The sequence below is a fragment of the Lagopus muta genome, chromosome 9, assembly GCF_023343835.1.
Source record: "Lagopus muta isolate bLagMut1 chromosome 9, bLagMut1 primary, whole genome shotgun sequence".
NCBI classification, from domain to species: Eukaryota; Metazoa; Chordata; class Aves; order Galliformes; family Phasianidae; genus Lagopus; species Lagopus muta.
In genome coordinates, this window is record NC_064441.1 from 10,107,909 (window position 1) to 10,124,617 (window position 16,709).

General features: G+C 45.5%; 1 protein-coding gene across 1 annotated transcript in view; it reads left to right on the forward strand.

The window, feature by feature from the left end:
* Positions 1-13,102: 13,102 nt before the first annotated feature.
* The window catches only part of LOC125697777 (interleukin 1 receptor accessory protein), a 41,245-nt gene continuing 37,638 nt past the window's right edge, over positions 13,103-16,709 (forward strand). Inside the window, 3 exon segments of the mRNA XM_048955370.1 lie at positions 13,103-13,121; positions 13,124-13,190; positions 13,192-13,440. Of these exon segments, the coding sequence (XP_048811327.1) occupies positions 13,103-13,121; positions 13,124-13,190; positions 13,192-13,440 (335 nt within the window).

A 16,709-nucleotide genomic window follows, 5' to 3' on the forward strand; every position in this document is an offset into this window, starting at 1 on the left:
ATATTATTGAGGACAAGAGCATAATTCTGAAAGGAGTTGGACATGTTTGTGGAAAAGGAGGATTTACAGAACAAATGTGTGTTTTTTGGAAAGCCTTTCTATGCTGATGCATAAACTTGATTCACATTAACAGAGATGAAGAAGAAACATAACTTGAATTCTCTCCCTTCGCTTTCCTTTGGTCATTGTGAGAACTGGGATGCCAGAACTGTGCTCAGCAGAGCAATCCCTATTTCCAACGTTAGGCTCCTGCTGTTTATTCAGAGCTCGTCCATTGACCCATATTCCTGTCACAAACTGATGAAGCACACATGTCAGAAGGACTGCCTGAGATGTAAAGCAGTCAGTGAAAAGGAAAAGGCAACTGGAGGGTATAAAACAAGTAGTTTTTTACTAGCGACTTCACGGTGATGAAGCTGGGAGTTATGGCAGGGCAGTGGCACATGTCAGGATAGTCTGAATGAAATAAATGATTGGAAAGCTCAGCCCAGGGAAAGCATCCGCAGTCCTGCACTGGCTGGAGCACCGATCCCTTGCTCTGAGTGTGCAGAGAAAGGAGGCTCCCAGGAAAGGTAGGCGCTGTGTGGGAAGGGAGAGCAGATCTAATTCCATCAGAAAGCAGTTCTGCAAAGCTTGTGTATTCAGATACTGAAGAATTGCTCTTGGCAGATAGCAAATGCACATCACATCCTGTAAATCTTTCCTAAAAGGGCATCACAGATTAATCTCTCTGCTGGAGTTCTTTTTTTTTTCTTTTCTTTTTTTTTCTTTTTTCCAGATCATCATTTATCAATTTAATTTAACATTACTTCAGTTGCTAAGGAGCCATGATTGGAAACCTGAACCAAACAGGTTTGAACACTAATGCCTGGTCAGCAAATGGGAAAATATTCAAATAATCAAGCTGAAATCTATTCTCTCCAGCCACACTGTGCTCAGAGACATGGAAATGCTCCCTGTTATATATAATAACACTGTTTATTAGTGGAGGGTTGGAGAGAATAGCAGAATCACAAAAGGTTCAATAAAAGTGACATGCAAATTAATCTCATTAGGCTTGAAATTGAACTGCTTTCCTCTCTCCTGGCAGAGATAACTCAAGGATACCATAATTACCTGTGTCTCTGTACTGCATTTTGTAGCATGATGCTTCTGCTACATACCATAATGCAGTAAATTTCCATCATGCCATAGATGGGAAGAGAAACGTTTACTCGGTGCTATGTGAAATGATGACTAAAACTTCGGGGAGTGTTTTGGGAAGGGACATTGAGTGGAGATCTTTATTAGGTTACTGGGTTATCGTGAGCTCCAGAAATAGAGAAATTTTGATCATCTTTCCAAGAAGGTGCACAATGGGGGCTGTGGCACCACGCTGAAGCTTCATGTGGGGTCACCTGAAGAGACTCAAGCCCCTGGATGGAGCAAAGCAGAGAGACAGTAGTTTTTCCAGGTGAGTATTTTTCAAAGAAAAGCATAAAGAGATGTTTCTAATAAGATACTGCAACAGAGATAATAAATAAGCAATATAATATCTGTACACAGACACGCACACATACACACACGCATTATGAAGTGCTCTTTTTCACTCATTAATTCTGTTCTCAGAAAATCACAGCTGAAAACAATCACTTCTTTATGGAAATAAAGAGTTTTCTGATTTTTTTTTTTTTTTAATTTTTCCACTTTTTGGGGAAAAAAAAATGGAGAAATGAAGGCCATAGCCATTTTGTTTCAAAAGAGTGAAAAAGACATTTTGAAAAAGGAAGGAAAGAAAAGAGCTGATTGATTTCTATATTTGTAACCTATTTTTATAAATTTTGATTTTGTAACAGTATTTTTCAGAACCTAACTATGTTTTTCAGTTCAACTCTTGCATAGATCTTCCAATAAACCCATCAACATTGCATTGGGAGTGCTTCAGCATGAAACCAGGAGAGGATGCTTGTCAGAAAATAGGCAAAATGCCCCAAATTGGATTTGGAGTGGGCTTAGACCAATACTTCACTGGTTTGATTCATGCCCAAAGCCAGACATTTCCCAGTTCTTCCAGGCACAGCTCTGTCTGCCAGCTGGGCAGGTGGGCACAAGCCATCACTCTGCTCACCCCATGATGATCCCAGGCAGTCCCATGTCTGCCCCAGCACTTCCACTTCTCTATTGCATCTTCAGACCACTTCCCACGATCCTTTAAGCAATAAGCTTTGGTCTGATATCGCATAATCTGTTAAGCATATAGAAATCAGGAAGACCAGGCTAATTTTTCCCATCTACCAGCAGAACAAGTTCAGTGTTACTGCCTGATAAAAGATATAACTTAAAAAAATCAGATGTTTTTCCTTGGGAGGGGAAAATCAGATGCTCCTTAGCATTTTAAGCGACTTTAAGTCCATGTTTCCTGCAGTTTTCCTGGCTTTTTGCAACATCTCCCAACTTCATTTCTGGTCTTAAACAATAAAGATGAAATCAATCATTAAAAGCTCTTGGAAATTGAATCAATCATCCAGTGCTCTTGGAATAAAGCACTTCAAAGTACTTGCATTTACTAAATAACATTAGGTCACGATGATGAAGTATCAGTGCTCGTATCCTCAGTCCCCGGCTTCTTGCAGGGAACACAAGACAGAGCTGTGTCTGCCTCATAGCACTTCACAAAGTTCAGCCATGGACACTGTAGCTCAGCACAGCGATGGGAAGAGGAAAGCATGGACCTTCCACATTTCTCTAGGCTAGTCTTAAAGGTTAATAGATAAGGGGACAACGGATTTCTTGAGTTAGTGCCTTGCATATTAAACCTCGTGTTGAATGCAGGGCTGGAGTGTTGCTTGTTTTGTTACAGAAACTCGCAGCAGCTGATTTTATCCACAGTGCCACCAAAATTTATCTACCTCACGTCTGGAGAGTTGTTTCAGGAAGAGATGACAGATGCTGCTAGCAATAACAAAAGCACATGCCCTTTGGAAATACAACCAAGATGCAAAGAACTTGAGCTGCTTCCAGAAGTACCAGCACACCTGGCTGCAGGGAGAGAATCATTCAGATCTGCTCCCTAGGGATCCCTGTGGGTGAGGAGCCTGGTGGGACTTCCCAGCTGTGTCACAGCGGGGGCATGTAGTGATGCTTTAGGCTCACAGCAATGCGTAGCAATGCGTATGGCTTGGTGCAATGCTTGTTCTGTGGACCCCATGACAGTGATCTGCAGAGCTCTGCAGGGCCAAACAGGGGTTCACCAGGAGCTCAGTTAACCACAGCATTTGTTGTAAATGCTTTCAGGAGGGACTGAACTTGATGCTGTGGTCAAGTTGTTGGCTGTGTCTTCCTCCTCATAAATATGTGCTGAATATTTTGCACCAATCTTCCTTAAACTATAGATTCTTCCCTTCGGGTCATTCCCTAGTGACAGTTTGTTCTTTACATTGAAAGAAACTGCTTCCTCATCCAAAAAATGAAATGCCTTCCAGAATGGCCTAATAAAACCAAGCTCTCTCCCCATCTGCCACCAGGCAGGAGCCATTTCAGCAGCCTGCAGGGGCCTTTGTCACAAGAGCATCCCGCTGCATGCTCTTCCCCTGCATGTTTCTTTTGCTTGTGTGTAATTAAATATGTGTTACTCTTGCTGTATAAAAAACGGTACTTGTGCTTGCCCTTATCTTGAAAAATAATGTTTAAGGTTAAGATCATGTTTAAACAACAAGCATTTTTCTTTTAATTAAGATTCATTCAGGCTCCCATCTGTAGTCTAAGCTATGAAGTCCTAATGAACGGATAGCCTAATTATGGTCATTCTGTAATTGAAATAATGGTGTGCCTCAGAACAAGACTACTACATTGCCAGATAATGAACTAATGAGCTCCAAAGGAGGACTAACGAAGCCCTGTTAAAGACTTGCAGTTCTTTTGAGGACGTGTCAGCTTGCAAACACCTCGTTGTAGTATTCAGACATGTAACATAATATATAGCATGACATGTCCAAAGATTTATATCTAGGTGTTGGTAATGGCTGCAGCCAAAGCACTTGCCAAAAAGCACAGGAATCAATTATTAATACAAGACAGAAGAAAATAAGCCAGAGGAGGCTGCATGAAATGATGTAGGAGACAGATTAAGTGTATAAAAGGGGAAGTCAGTGGGAGTCAACACCAGGAGAAACGATCAACATCTGCTACAATATTGGTCCCATCAGATGAAACCTGCTCCTTCCACTCTTTGATTGATGAAATATGCTTGGCTCCGATATTTTTTCTTGCCTAAATGACCAGCCCTAATCATGAGCTCCACACATTGCTGCTCTCTCCATCGTTCAGCTGGTCAGGAAAGAAAAGATAATTACAGAATGTTTGTTTAGTAATTGTCTGATTCTATTTTGGAATTTGCTTCTGCTGCTAACGAATGTGACTCCATTATGTCATTTATCATGCGAACAGTCAGGTTGAAGAACATTTCAAATCAGAACCTATTTTGGTTTGCATGAGATATAACCCCACAGAACGACTGACAGCATGTGTGAGCAGAAAAACTCCATGCCTGCAAATGATAGGTGATGTGATTTCACAGGATAAAAAGCTTAAGGAGGTCTCTTCTTTTTACCAGCAGAGAAGAGTGCTCAAGGGGAAGGCAAAAGTTGCAGCCCCAGATTTATCCTCATGAGGAAATTCAGATTACAGTTTGTTAAATTGGCTTGCTGGGAGACTTTTCCATAGAAAACTGCCACATACTGCAAGGTAGAAAATTTATTTAGAGCTTGAACTTGCTAAATAGACTCTAAAAGTACATTAAGTACAGAGGAAAGATGTTGTAATTGTAACTCAGATGAAGCAAGACCAAGAAACGAGCTCAAAGGAGGCCCAGCCAGACAGGTACAGATACATCTGGGTAGGAACATGGAGTCACAGCTCTTGTCCAAACACCCTCCTCACACAGCCATACACAGAATTCCCTGAGTTACAGTGTAGCACCAGGTAGGTAGCATTGCTTCTAATTTCATCTGACCCACGCTCTCATTCATTAGGATAGATTCTCAACTATCTTCACTGTGCTATGTCCAGGAGTCTTGCTGGGTGAACCCAAACGTGGTGGCTTGGGCTCATCCAGGAGATCCAGGAGCACACAGCTGTGTGAGAACAAACTGAACGTTTTTTTCTAAGTGTATTTTTGACCTTAAAATAATTTGTTAACTGATTGCACAACCATGGGGTTGAGAAACTTACCTCAAGGGACTGGTCAAAGCAAAAATACCCATTTTAATAGGGTATCTTCCCAGTAATAGTGCAACAGAAGTTGTTTGACAATACTTTGGATAATATATTGAAGGCTGTAGGTGACTAATAATAGCAGGCTATTTTTTTTCCCCTAGAAATATGAAAGTAAAAAAAAAAAAAGATGGTTTAGAGAGACCAAAACTATTTATAAACTGAAGAAGAATTCAGTGAAGAGTTTTGACTAAAAAGGAGTGGAGGGGAGAATTTTAATGTTCTGGAAATAGAAGAAAAATCTTAAAGAAAAAAAAAACCCAGAAATTTAAAGTATTTTTAATGGTTTTTAAGAGTTTAGTAGCTCATATGAAAGAATACCTTTGATGCAGATGGAATGAAGATTTCATGTTTGATGGGATGGACAATGTTGCTTTGAAAAGTCCTCTAACTTCAGCCTTCTGAGGATGGCTCCCTCTGTACTCAGTGCTGGTGAGGCTGCACCTCAAATATCGTGTTCAGTTTTGGGCTCCTCAATACAAGAAAGACTTTGATGGGTTGTAGCGTGTCCAGAGGGGGGCAAAGGAGATGTGGAGGGTCTGGAGCACAAGTCTTATGGGGAGAAGCTGAGGGAATTGTGGTTTTTCAGTCCAGAGAAGGGGAAGCTCAGTTATCGCTCTTTACAACTCTCTGAAAGATCTCAGCCTCTTCTCCCGGGTAACAGTGGTAGGATGAGAGGGAATGGCCTCAAGTTGCACCAGGGGAGATTCAGGTTGGAAATTTCTTCTCAGAAAGGATGGTGGTGCATTGGCACAGGCTGCCTAGGGAGGCGGTGGGGTCACTGTCCATGGAGATGTTCAGGAACCGTGGAGATGTGGCACTGAGGGACGTGGTCAGTGCACATGGTGTGATAGGTTGATGGTTGGATTAGGTGAGCTTAGTGGTCTACTCCAACCTTATTGATTCTGTGGTTCAGTGATTCTGTGACGGGCAGAGGCCTTCAGCTCACCCAGGACCTGTCATCCGTGCCCTGCTCAAAGAAATAATAACACAGGGCAGTTTAAATGAGAAAATAATAGAGCACTGAGTATGATCTCAGGCTTTATTTGCTCTCCATTTCAGCCAATTACCCTCCTCCAAAGTTTATCTGTCATGTTGTGAGGACAAAGTATTATACCCACAAGATGGTTTAACTCTCAGCCTGCCAAGCAAGTCTCCACATCGCTAGTTAATTACTTGGGAGCTCCAGGGCCAAGGCTGCCTTGTGACTCTGCATCTCCCAGCTGATGGCTTTGTGCCACCAGGCAAGCATCTCGAGGTTCCAGGATGCCTTGTGCCCCTGTGAAATTCAAGTTCATTCTTTTTCTGCTCCCCTCGCTTCCTCCTTGCAAATTTATGACTTGCTAACAAATGCATTGCTCTTGATTCCCTCCTCTTCAGTGATCTTTAAGATCTCTCATTTCATACGGAAAAGGCAGGTGGGTGATCTGCTTCCAAAAAAGAAGAGCTCCCATAAGCGTGGCTTGTGTCTTCAGGCTGCCTATATTTCTGTCCAATTTCCCTTGACTTAATTCAGTCTTTTTCTGTCAAATTACACAGCGGTAATTAACTGCCCTAACCAAAGCAGCTTCCTCAAAGGTGCCCACATTCCTGTGAGAGCTGTAGGTTGCCGTACCCACACACGCAGGCAGCATCCTTTCATCATTCTGCACACAAACTGAGTACTTCCTCTGCTGATCTTTACAGCTGTTCTCTGAATGCCATCCACAATTAATGAAATATTCCTGTGGCTTCACCCCATCCTACAAAAAACGTTGTCCAATCTTTTTATATGCTAGGAGGTTAATAATATTTATTGCACCTTGATGAATTTTGGCTCAGTCCTTCTTCCTGCTACAGGAAAGAAAATAGTCTTGAGCACTGTTGATTTTCCCTTGAAGACAGAGGTGGAACCTCAGAACTGGAAGTTACCCTGCGCATCCCTACATTTTCTCTTCTGCTTTCACAGAGCTCAAGATGACATTTATAATCCCACCGATTTCCATTTAAAAATTGATTGCTCTGTTAGGCTATTTTATGGCAGATACCAGGGCTCTGCTCTGGAATCATTCCTCCCTGGTGCTTCAGGAGGAGGGAATAATGGGGTGGGTTCAGCAGAAGCCGCCCCCACCCTCTACTGAGATGCACTAGCACATCTCCCTGTGTGCTCCTGCTGATGTTGGCCTGGAGCAGCTGCACTGAGCTGCTCTAACACATGGGAAATCAATAGCAGTTGGGGTGGGAGGAATTAAAGCACGATCCTGGTAATTGTGCAAATGCAAATTTATTACTCCAGAGTCTTCTCTAATGTAAATCCAGAGAGGTCAATGGAGTTAAAGCAAAACTGGCCATTCTGCTTTTTCTGTTCTGCTTATTTTTATAATGATGGATTGTAGCTATTGAGAGAAAGGAAATTTCAATGCCTGGAATTACACTAACGGGGGAAATGAACTGCAAGGATGCCAGGAATCATTCTTTGTGCAGATGGGTGTTCTACCTGACAACAGAGCTGGACAATGCCAGAACTTCCACCAGTACGAACTGCTGCAACTCCGTTAGTACAGGAGCAGAGTCCTGCCCCTTGGTTACAATATGCCAGCTTGTTATGGAGGAATTCCCAGTCTAGGGAAGCAGAGCCATCTCTGTACATCCATAGCCTTGCTAACCTGCAGGTACCCCATCCATACACAGCGTAGGATTTTCTGCGGATTTTGAGCTTGCTGTTGCTTGTGTAACCTTTCTTGGTGTTACACACAAGTGTTGTTTTCCTTAAGAAATCCTTTATTTATGCACAGATAAACTGAAAGTCTAAAGGTTAATGTTGCTTCATCGCTGTTAAAGTGAAATCAAAGATTTAAAAGGCAATTCTGCAGAATGATGTTGCGTTTCTAGGGGAAAAAAATAAACTGTTATTGATTATAATAATATGCTTTTGGAATGTGCTAATGGATTTTTTCATTCCCCATATGATGTTCTCTTTTTTTTTCTTTCCATAAGCATTGCAGTTCATTATGGGAAAGCTACTCAGAAAAGCTGGGTTTTGTTCAGAGAGAAAAAAAAAGGTTATTGAAAGAACTAATAGAACATCAAAACACCTGTATAAGCATATGTGAAAACAGGAAGAGGTTTTGCAACTAAAACGTGATGTCTGAAGGCTTTTCCTTCTTTCGTATGTTCTTTGAAATTGACTCAGGGAAAATATTGCATTACTTCAGTGTCTTTTCCCTTTGTGTTGGTCAAGAGCAGCTCTGTCAGTGAGCCATCAGACAGAGGAGCGTGGTGTCTGGAAACAACTCCAGAGACCACTCTGTGTAGAAATATCCAGTGATAGGAAACTGGCCAGACAGCCAAGACTGTACTCAGACTATCTGGCTTTATTAATCTGCTGGCAGCCCACTGCTTCCTGCTGGTACCTGTGAGCAAGCAAGGTGAGCTGCAGCTAATTAATGGCAGGGCTAGGGACTTTTCAAAAGCTGATTGAGACAGATGCTGCTCTGTGAAATACCCACCAAGCCTGCTGAAGGGTCCCTACAAATGCCATGGTCTGACAATTGATGCCAATGGGGGGTATTTGAATGTGCTGCGTGGATGGATGCTCATGCATCCTAAACCCAAACTGTGTCCTGGTGTGTAGGCATGGGTCAGATACCTGCCAAACGCGTTGAAACCGTTGGCAGGATGAGGAGATAATCTCCATTGCTGATTTGAAGTGCTTTAGTTTGTATGAAACACAGACTCACAGGAGTGGAAAATCTCTCTGGCCTTAGGCAGTATCAAAACATTTGTGACAGAAATTTGAATGGACTTAGGTGCAAGTCATGTAAGGTCAAGTTTCCTTTTGTGAACTGTTTGCGTTAGCAGTGCTCCCACCGTGGCAACACGGGGGGAAGAGATGCTAACGACATTTAGCACATGAGCATGGACAACAGCTATTTGCTACATCCCCAGGAATAAATGGAGATGAACTCACAATGAAGCCGTGCTTCCAACCCCTCCTCACTCTTCAAGGCTATTGCAGAGGCTCACGCAGTGTGCTCCGCTGGGGAGCAAGGCAATTTGAGATCTGGTTTGGACAGGGCCAACATGGCATGTGATGGCGATCTGACTCTGAAACAGTTGCAGCTTGTTGTGCATTTCAGCAAAGGAGAAGCACTCACCTGTCTGAAAGCCACGTGTGCCTGCATGACCAGCACAGGTTCCTCATTGGAAAATGCTCCCAGCACAATATATGCATCCCTTACACGTGTGTGCGGGTGAACTCCGCTTCCTCGACAGAAGCAGATGGGCAGCCCATGTGCTGCTATGCTAGCAGTGTCTGTCATTCTCTGGCTCTTCTCTGTCCTGTATCTCAGGTTATCAGGCGTGCTCTTCTCAACGCCATTTAAAATGTAGGTGTAAAACACAGAAGGCACGTTCATTTATAACTACACAGACTATAATTATATGTAGTCTAGGGCTTGTTTCCTGAACTGGGAAGGAGGAAAAATGGGTTAGGTGGGTGTGAGTAAAGTAGCAAGCGCGAACACGTCTTTTAAAGGTTATGAAACTGCCTTGGTCTCCCAGTATCAGAAATGCTGGCTAAGAACAAACGAATCAGAAAGCTTTATGCAGGCTGGGAGTTGGGGCAAACATGAGAGAACTGGGAGCTGACAGGAGAATAGTAACAAGTTTCTGGTCTAGCTGGGGAACTTATCGCTGGAAGCACGAATGGAGGAGAAATAAGAGGCCACTTCCACAGTTTAGTTAGGGAAAGATAAATGCAATCTTAGGATTAACAGGTGGGAAATTTCAGTGAGAAATAGGGAATTCAATGTCATTGTATAAAGGCATCAGTGAGACCTCCTCCTGCTTAATGCTGTAACTGCTTCAGGTCATCCATATGCACTTCAAGATTAATTTAAACCAGAGCGGATTCAGAAAAGAGGTCCAAGGTGAATGGAGAGTCATTTAGGAAAGAAGATTGAAAAACCAGTCCTGAGGAGCTCGGAGAAAAAGGAGCCAAGAATGGTATCTATAAAAATCCTGGAGTGAGGAGCCGTAAGCGGAACAGCTTCTGAAAAGGGAGCCAGTGCTTGTGCCAGAACACAAGGGAACAAACCAGTGATGGAAACAATGAGAAGGCTTCTGACCACCAGGGACACGGGCAGGATGAGCAACAGGCAGAAAACACAACCTGTTTTTAAGTTAGAGCATGGTCCTTCTCTCAAAGGGACTGCATGCCACTGTGCCTGATGTGACAGAGAAATAGGCTGCGTGATCCAGGCTTCTTGTGTGTTTCTAGCTCTAAATTGGCTAACAGGAATAGCAGCAAACAAAACAGCAGCAAACCATAGCCAATTTTGGCCAATTGCCACTGAAGTTCTGTGGAATATTTTCCCTGCAGTTGCAATGCCAGCAGTTTCAATGTCTTGGCTCAACACAACACATCCAGCACATCCTCTGCTATTTAAGCCCCCTGCTGTGGTTTCACCTAATAATGCTACTCTTTGCTCCCTGCCCCAAAATTGTAGCACAATGCTGCTTTATTTTTGTGCTCAAAAATGTTTTCTATTTACTGAATTGCTCTTCAGACTGTAGTATAGTTCACTCTGGGGTGTAACTGTGTTGCATTTTAACCTGCACAGAAATAGCATGCACAAACATAGAGAAATGCTGGGAGAAAAACAGCAATACAAAAATAATCCTTATGACAGCACTGAGCCCAAGTGAGCAATATTACCCTCAATCTACAGTAGGGAATTGCTATATATATATATATATATTTTAAATCTATATGGAATAAGAGTCTGAACCATTTCTTATGAAAACACAATAAGCAGGTGTGATTTGGGGCTTTGCTATCAGATGTAGCCTTAAAATAATATCTGGAAATTTGGCTTTGAACTCATGATCTGTTCAAGGGTATCTAATGTTGAATTCTAGCTTTCCATCAGCATCCAGGGAAATTGATGACATTGAGGTAAAAACCCTATTTGCATTGATGGAGCGAGGCTAGGATTTTGGAGTGGTGTGAATTTCTTAGGGTGTATGTGCAAGTGGCTGCTAACCTGCATTACTAGTATTGCAACAGTGCTTGGATCTTCCCAAATGAGAGTAATAACATGTCCTATCCCAGATCTGTATCTATGGATGGAATATGTTGCACTGAAGAAGGTAGCATTATTATTATTATTATTATTTAATTCTTCCAGAAACCACCAGAGCAGCTGAGTTACTCCCACATCTGCATTAAAAATCACGACTAAAATATGCAATCCTTTTGTTATTTCATCTTCTGTGAGAAAAGTGGACTGTCTTGTTTCAACAAAAGATTTTAGGCATGTATTTCTCTGGAAGAACGCTGGAAAATGCGGCTCAAAAATGTGCCTGGCTATTCCAGTTTTGTCTAAATTCAGTAATGCAGCTGAGTGTATGGATACTTAAAGTAGCTGTGGGGAGGATAGCATGGATTCTGGAGCTGTGCAGGTAGCATGGAGAAAAACATGGGCTGATCTGCTGAAAGTGGGGTACATCAGTCTGCACAGAGCTCTGCCTTGTGATCTTGGGATGGCTTTGGGTGAGAGATGGCTTGAGTAGAGCTGGCTCTAAGCAAAAGCCAAGTAGGCAGTTTTTCAAGGGCGTTCACCACTGGGACAAGCAAGCTGCTGAGACAAGAAACATTCTGCCTAATCTTGCTGTGCCAGAGGCCTGGAAAGCAAAGGGTAGAAAGGTGCAGGAGGAAGAACCGCTCCTTCACACACAGCCACTGATCCTCAGGGTGTGGAAAATAAGGGTGGTAAGTGGGGTGGGCTGAGGATCAGTCCCCTCTTTCACAGAGGCAGTGTGCATGCAGTGATCCCTCTTTGGCCTCAACACAGGGAACACAGGGATGTCCATGCCACGCTGCAAGAGGTGGCCAAACCCTGCTCCCCAGCACAGGATGAAATGTGGTCTTCTGGATATTCTGGAGCCATGTCCTGGGGATAATGACCAAAGTCCTGAATTCAGTCTTACCTGGAAGCAATGCTACAGCGAAGAGTGCTAAAAGTGCTGCAGCTTTTTGAAGGGATTGAAGTTTCCCCAGCACCAAAGGCTTCGTGTCCAGACATACTGCTCTACTGTCAGGCTGCCAAGAGGTGACAGAAGCATGAACACAGCCAGGTCACCCCCTGGCAGGATGGGAGAGTGTCCTGGTGAGCCAGAGAGGAAGGAGATCTCTCCTCCCTGCACTACCACTGAAAGATGTGACAATGAACGCACACCCAAATACCTTCTGGAACAGAAGGCTGATGCTGCTTTAGTGGTTAATGATAAAAATTATCTACCCTGAAGACACCTTGTGACAAATACTTTGTTCCACATTTTCCAGGCCAAGCACCTGGCCCAGCATCACCAGCTGCTCTGCTCTGCGTTATGCAGCCTTGCCTTGAGCACCGGGTGCAGTGTTGGGCACTGCAGTGTAAGGAGGACATAAAACTAGTAGAGAAAACCAAAGGAAGGCTGTGACACTGGGGAATGGTCTGGAAGGAAAGGTAGAAGAGGAATGGTTGAGGTCCCTTGGTTTGTCTAGCCCAGAGAAGTGCGGACTGAGGGGTGACATCATGGCAGCCTGCAGCTCCTCACAGGGAGCCCTGCTGTCTGGTGACGGTGACAACAACGGGGCCAGAGGGAATGGCATGGAGCTGAGTGAGGGGAAGGTTGGAGAATGTTAAGGAAAGGTTCTGTACCAGAGGGCGGTGGGTACGGAACGTGCAGCACAGGGCAGTGACACAGCCCCGAACTGCCAGAGTTCATTTGCACAATGCTCTCAGATCCATGGCTTGGATTTTTGGATGGAGCTGCGTGGAGACTGCGGTTGGACTCGATGGTCTGCGTGAATCCCTTACAGCTCGGGATGTCCCGCGATTCTGCGATTACCGCGTCGTCCAGCAAAACGCGCCGCGTGTCGGCGGGGGGCTGCACATCACCCCACGGCAGCCCCTTCTCACCGTGCCCGGCCCGCACGCCCCGCTCTGCCTCCCGCTGCGCGGAACTGCGAGCAGCTCGGGCCAGGAGAGGGAGCCATGCCCAAAGCACGACCGCGTCCCCCGCCTCCTCCTCCCGGCAGCGGGACCCCGCGAGCGGCGAGAGGGACGGGGCGGGGCCGGGCCGTGCGGCCGGGGGCCGCGGGGGAGGACGAAGGAGAGAGCGCGACGCGCGGAACGTGGCGGTGCGAGCCCTCCGCGTGCCCAGGTGAGACGCGGTGCTCGCATGGGGGGGAACAGCGGGTGGGGAAGAGTGGCCCGGTCCGGCTCGACCCAACTTGCCCCACTCGAAGGGAAAGTTTTGGGGCTGAGGAGGCGGCTGTCGCTGCACGGCGTTGGGCATGAGATCGCGGTCGTTGCTATCCATCCGCTGCCAGCTTAGCAGGGTAATAACAAAATATGAAAATAAGAAAGGATAAGAAAAAAAAAAAAAAAAAAAAAAAGCGGAAATATTCGGCTGCGGTGGGGAAGCCGAGGTGCTGCTTCGCTGAGAGCCGTCCCCGCGCGGTGAGAGCTGCGGAAGGGGAGGAGAGGAGAGGGGAGGGAAGGGGGTCTCGGTGCGCGCTGCCCCCGGCTAAGCGCGGCCGGAGCTGAGGCTGCGGGAGCGCCGTGGTGCCCCGGCGGCTGCTGCTGCTGCGGCCGCTGCCCGGAGCGGTGCTGAAGTGTCCGCCTTTGGACCGGGGAGATTTGGGCATTCCGACCGCTACACGCGCTGATGGGTGCAACTTTAATTTTCGTCTGCATTTCAAATGCGTGAACCTGATGCTAGAATACGAGTAGGGAGAGGAAAGGGCACGGATTGAAGCCGTAGCGGGGGAAATAAAGTGCAAGAGACGCGTCCAGGAGAGCGGTGTGAGAGTGCCGGCGGCAGGCGTGCTTGCGGTCAGCTGTGCCCTGAGCGAGGCGTTCTGCGAGGCTGTGGAAACGGCTCAGAAAGGATCCACGAGGGCTCCAGCGTGTGCTGTGTCGGTGCCACGTCCCTCGGTACGTTGCTGGGCTCATTGCTTGGGCTGTGTGCAGTGCTCAGCACCACAGGATCCTGAGCACAGGGCCTTGTGCTGAAAACCAGATAATAAATGCGCGCATCATTCTGTCTCATCCTCTGCTTTGTGAATAGCTGGTTATAATGCACAGATAAAAAAAAAAAAAGCTCTGCTTTCTTTTGTGAATCTTCTTATTAAGTGCATTTAGTTTTGTTGTCATAGGAAAGGCTTTTTACTTCTCGATTTGGGAGATTGCAGCAACCTCCTTATCTTTATTATTATTATTATTGTTATTATTATTATTATTTAATATTTGCTATATCATTTAAAAGTACTTCTTTTTTTCTTTTTTTTTTTCTTTTTTTTTTTTTTTCCTGGCAGTCCATCTTTTGACTGTGCCCTCTCTTGGATAAGCAGAACTGTCACTGAACTTACAATTCCATACACAGAGATCAGAGTATTATTTATTAACCGTGCTGTGGAGAGTCCATATCTCACAACATAGAGGGCCATTTATTACAGGTTGCTTTTGGCAGATCCAGAAGATTTACGTGCTAAATTGTGTTCTGTGCAGGAGACGCTTCTCCTGCTTGCATGGGGAGAGCATCACTGCAGCCCAAAGACTTTGGTGCTGGGATGTGCCCTGATTTCTGCTCCCATTGTCTGGTGAGCAGGGAGGGGGAGCTGAGGGTAAGATTGAGACCCAGATGTTCTGCTCACCTGGAAACAGATGTGGAGTTGTTTCTGTTGCTCGCAGCTCGTTCTCCATAAGAGCCTTCACTCTGTTTCTGAAGGGTGGTAGGGTGCAGGATAATGGTGAGTTTGGAGAATGGGGCTGTGAGGACTTGGGGTGATGGAAGCATTAAGTGTGAAGGTGGGAGCTGCTGCATGAAGGTAGAGCAGATTATGTTGCTGACACAGTGCCACTGTGCAAGCAGAGAGCAGGTGTCTATGCATGCAGCCCTGTGAATTTCTGTCAGTGTTACTGGATGTAGCTTGTTCTCCAAGTGTCTGCATCTCAAGTGGGAAGAGCAGTGCTTACTCAGGTCTGTCATGCCTAATCCCTTCAAGAGCCTGTGCAAGAAAGCTTGTGTCTGAACACCTCTGGGCTCTCTCCTTGCAGATCTCAGTGCAGGTGAGCACTGCCCAGTGTGCAGTGGGGATGAGCCCTGAGCAGGGGTGGGTTGGAGCAGTGCCTTGGGTCAGGTCAACCTGCTCTGAAGTGCCTGAAGGAATGTGTAGTTAAGAGAGGCTTAGGAGGTGGAATGGAGCCTAAAAATGTGGAGGGATGGAGAATGCCTCCATGGTGCAGTAGTGAGCTCTGAAATCTTTGTGTAGGAAGGAGGAGGCAGAGGGAGCTTTTCCCAGCCCTGTACCTTCAGAGCCAGCATGTGCCAGATGCCAGCAACAGGGATGAAGCATTTTGCTCCTTCAGAACAAGAGACAAGACCATGTTCTTTTATGCCTTCCTCTCGCTTATTTTGTTTGGATTTTATATTGGCTATTTTGGCAGGCACACGTCTCATATGTCTTCTCCCATCTGTCTCGGGTTCCCCACTGTTGTTGAATGTCCTCCCTGTACAGCAGGACTCTGACTTGCTAAAACTTGAGACAGAGATGGCTGCTGCAGCTGGCAGCGTGGCTGAGGGGTTCCCAGCTTGGCTCTCCTGCATCAGCAAGGTAGGCAGAAGATTGTAACCAGCGTGTGAGTGCACTCAGACCGTTCACAGCATCCTTGCTGTCTGTCCCATCTTTCTTTTCATCATACAGCAACAGGGAATAAAAATAGAGGTACAGAAAAGCCGATATAAGCTGAAATCTGTGAGCAGCACTGCGTTATCTTGGAACTGAAACACTTTCTGCAGCGGAGCTCCCAGTTCAGACATTGCTCTCTTTCCTCACACCACAGCCCCTGGATGGTTGGCATACCCAGGAGCAGCACTCTGTACCCAGTGGGTGAGGTCTGGTGCTCCTCCAGCTGCAGGGCAGGAGGGAAGCAGAGCTTAGAGCTGTTTTCTGCACTTGTGGGTGGGGGGTTTCCTTTTTTCTGCAGTTTGTGATGCTGTGTTCTGCTCTGCTGTCAGTAGAACGGATGGCTGAGATTGGGTCACTGCAAGACTGAGATTGGGTCACTGCAAAGCTTGAACAGAACTACTTCTTGTTTGGGAGGTATTTCAGGATTTCTCCTCCCTCCCTCTCTGATGCATTTGCAAAGCAGAAGGCTCATCTCACGTTTCTCAGCCATCGTTTTGGGATGTGAAACGTACAAGCATTTTATAGAATCACAGAAACAGAATATCCCAAGTTGGAAGGGGCCCATAAAGATCACTGAGGAGTCCAACTCATTGTAGGGTTCCTTAAAAATAGTTGCTGTTAAAATAAGATTTCTACTATGAGCAAAGAATCACATCTGTAGTCAGCCCCTTGTTAATTCAGCAGCTCTCAACTTCATCAAATAGGGGCTATCTCCCCAGGAATTCCTCTTGACAAAGGG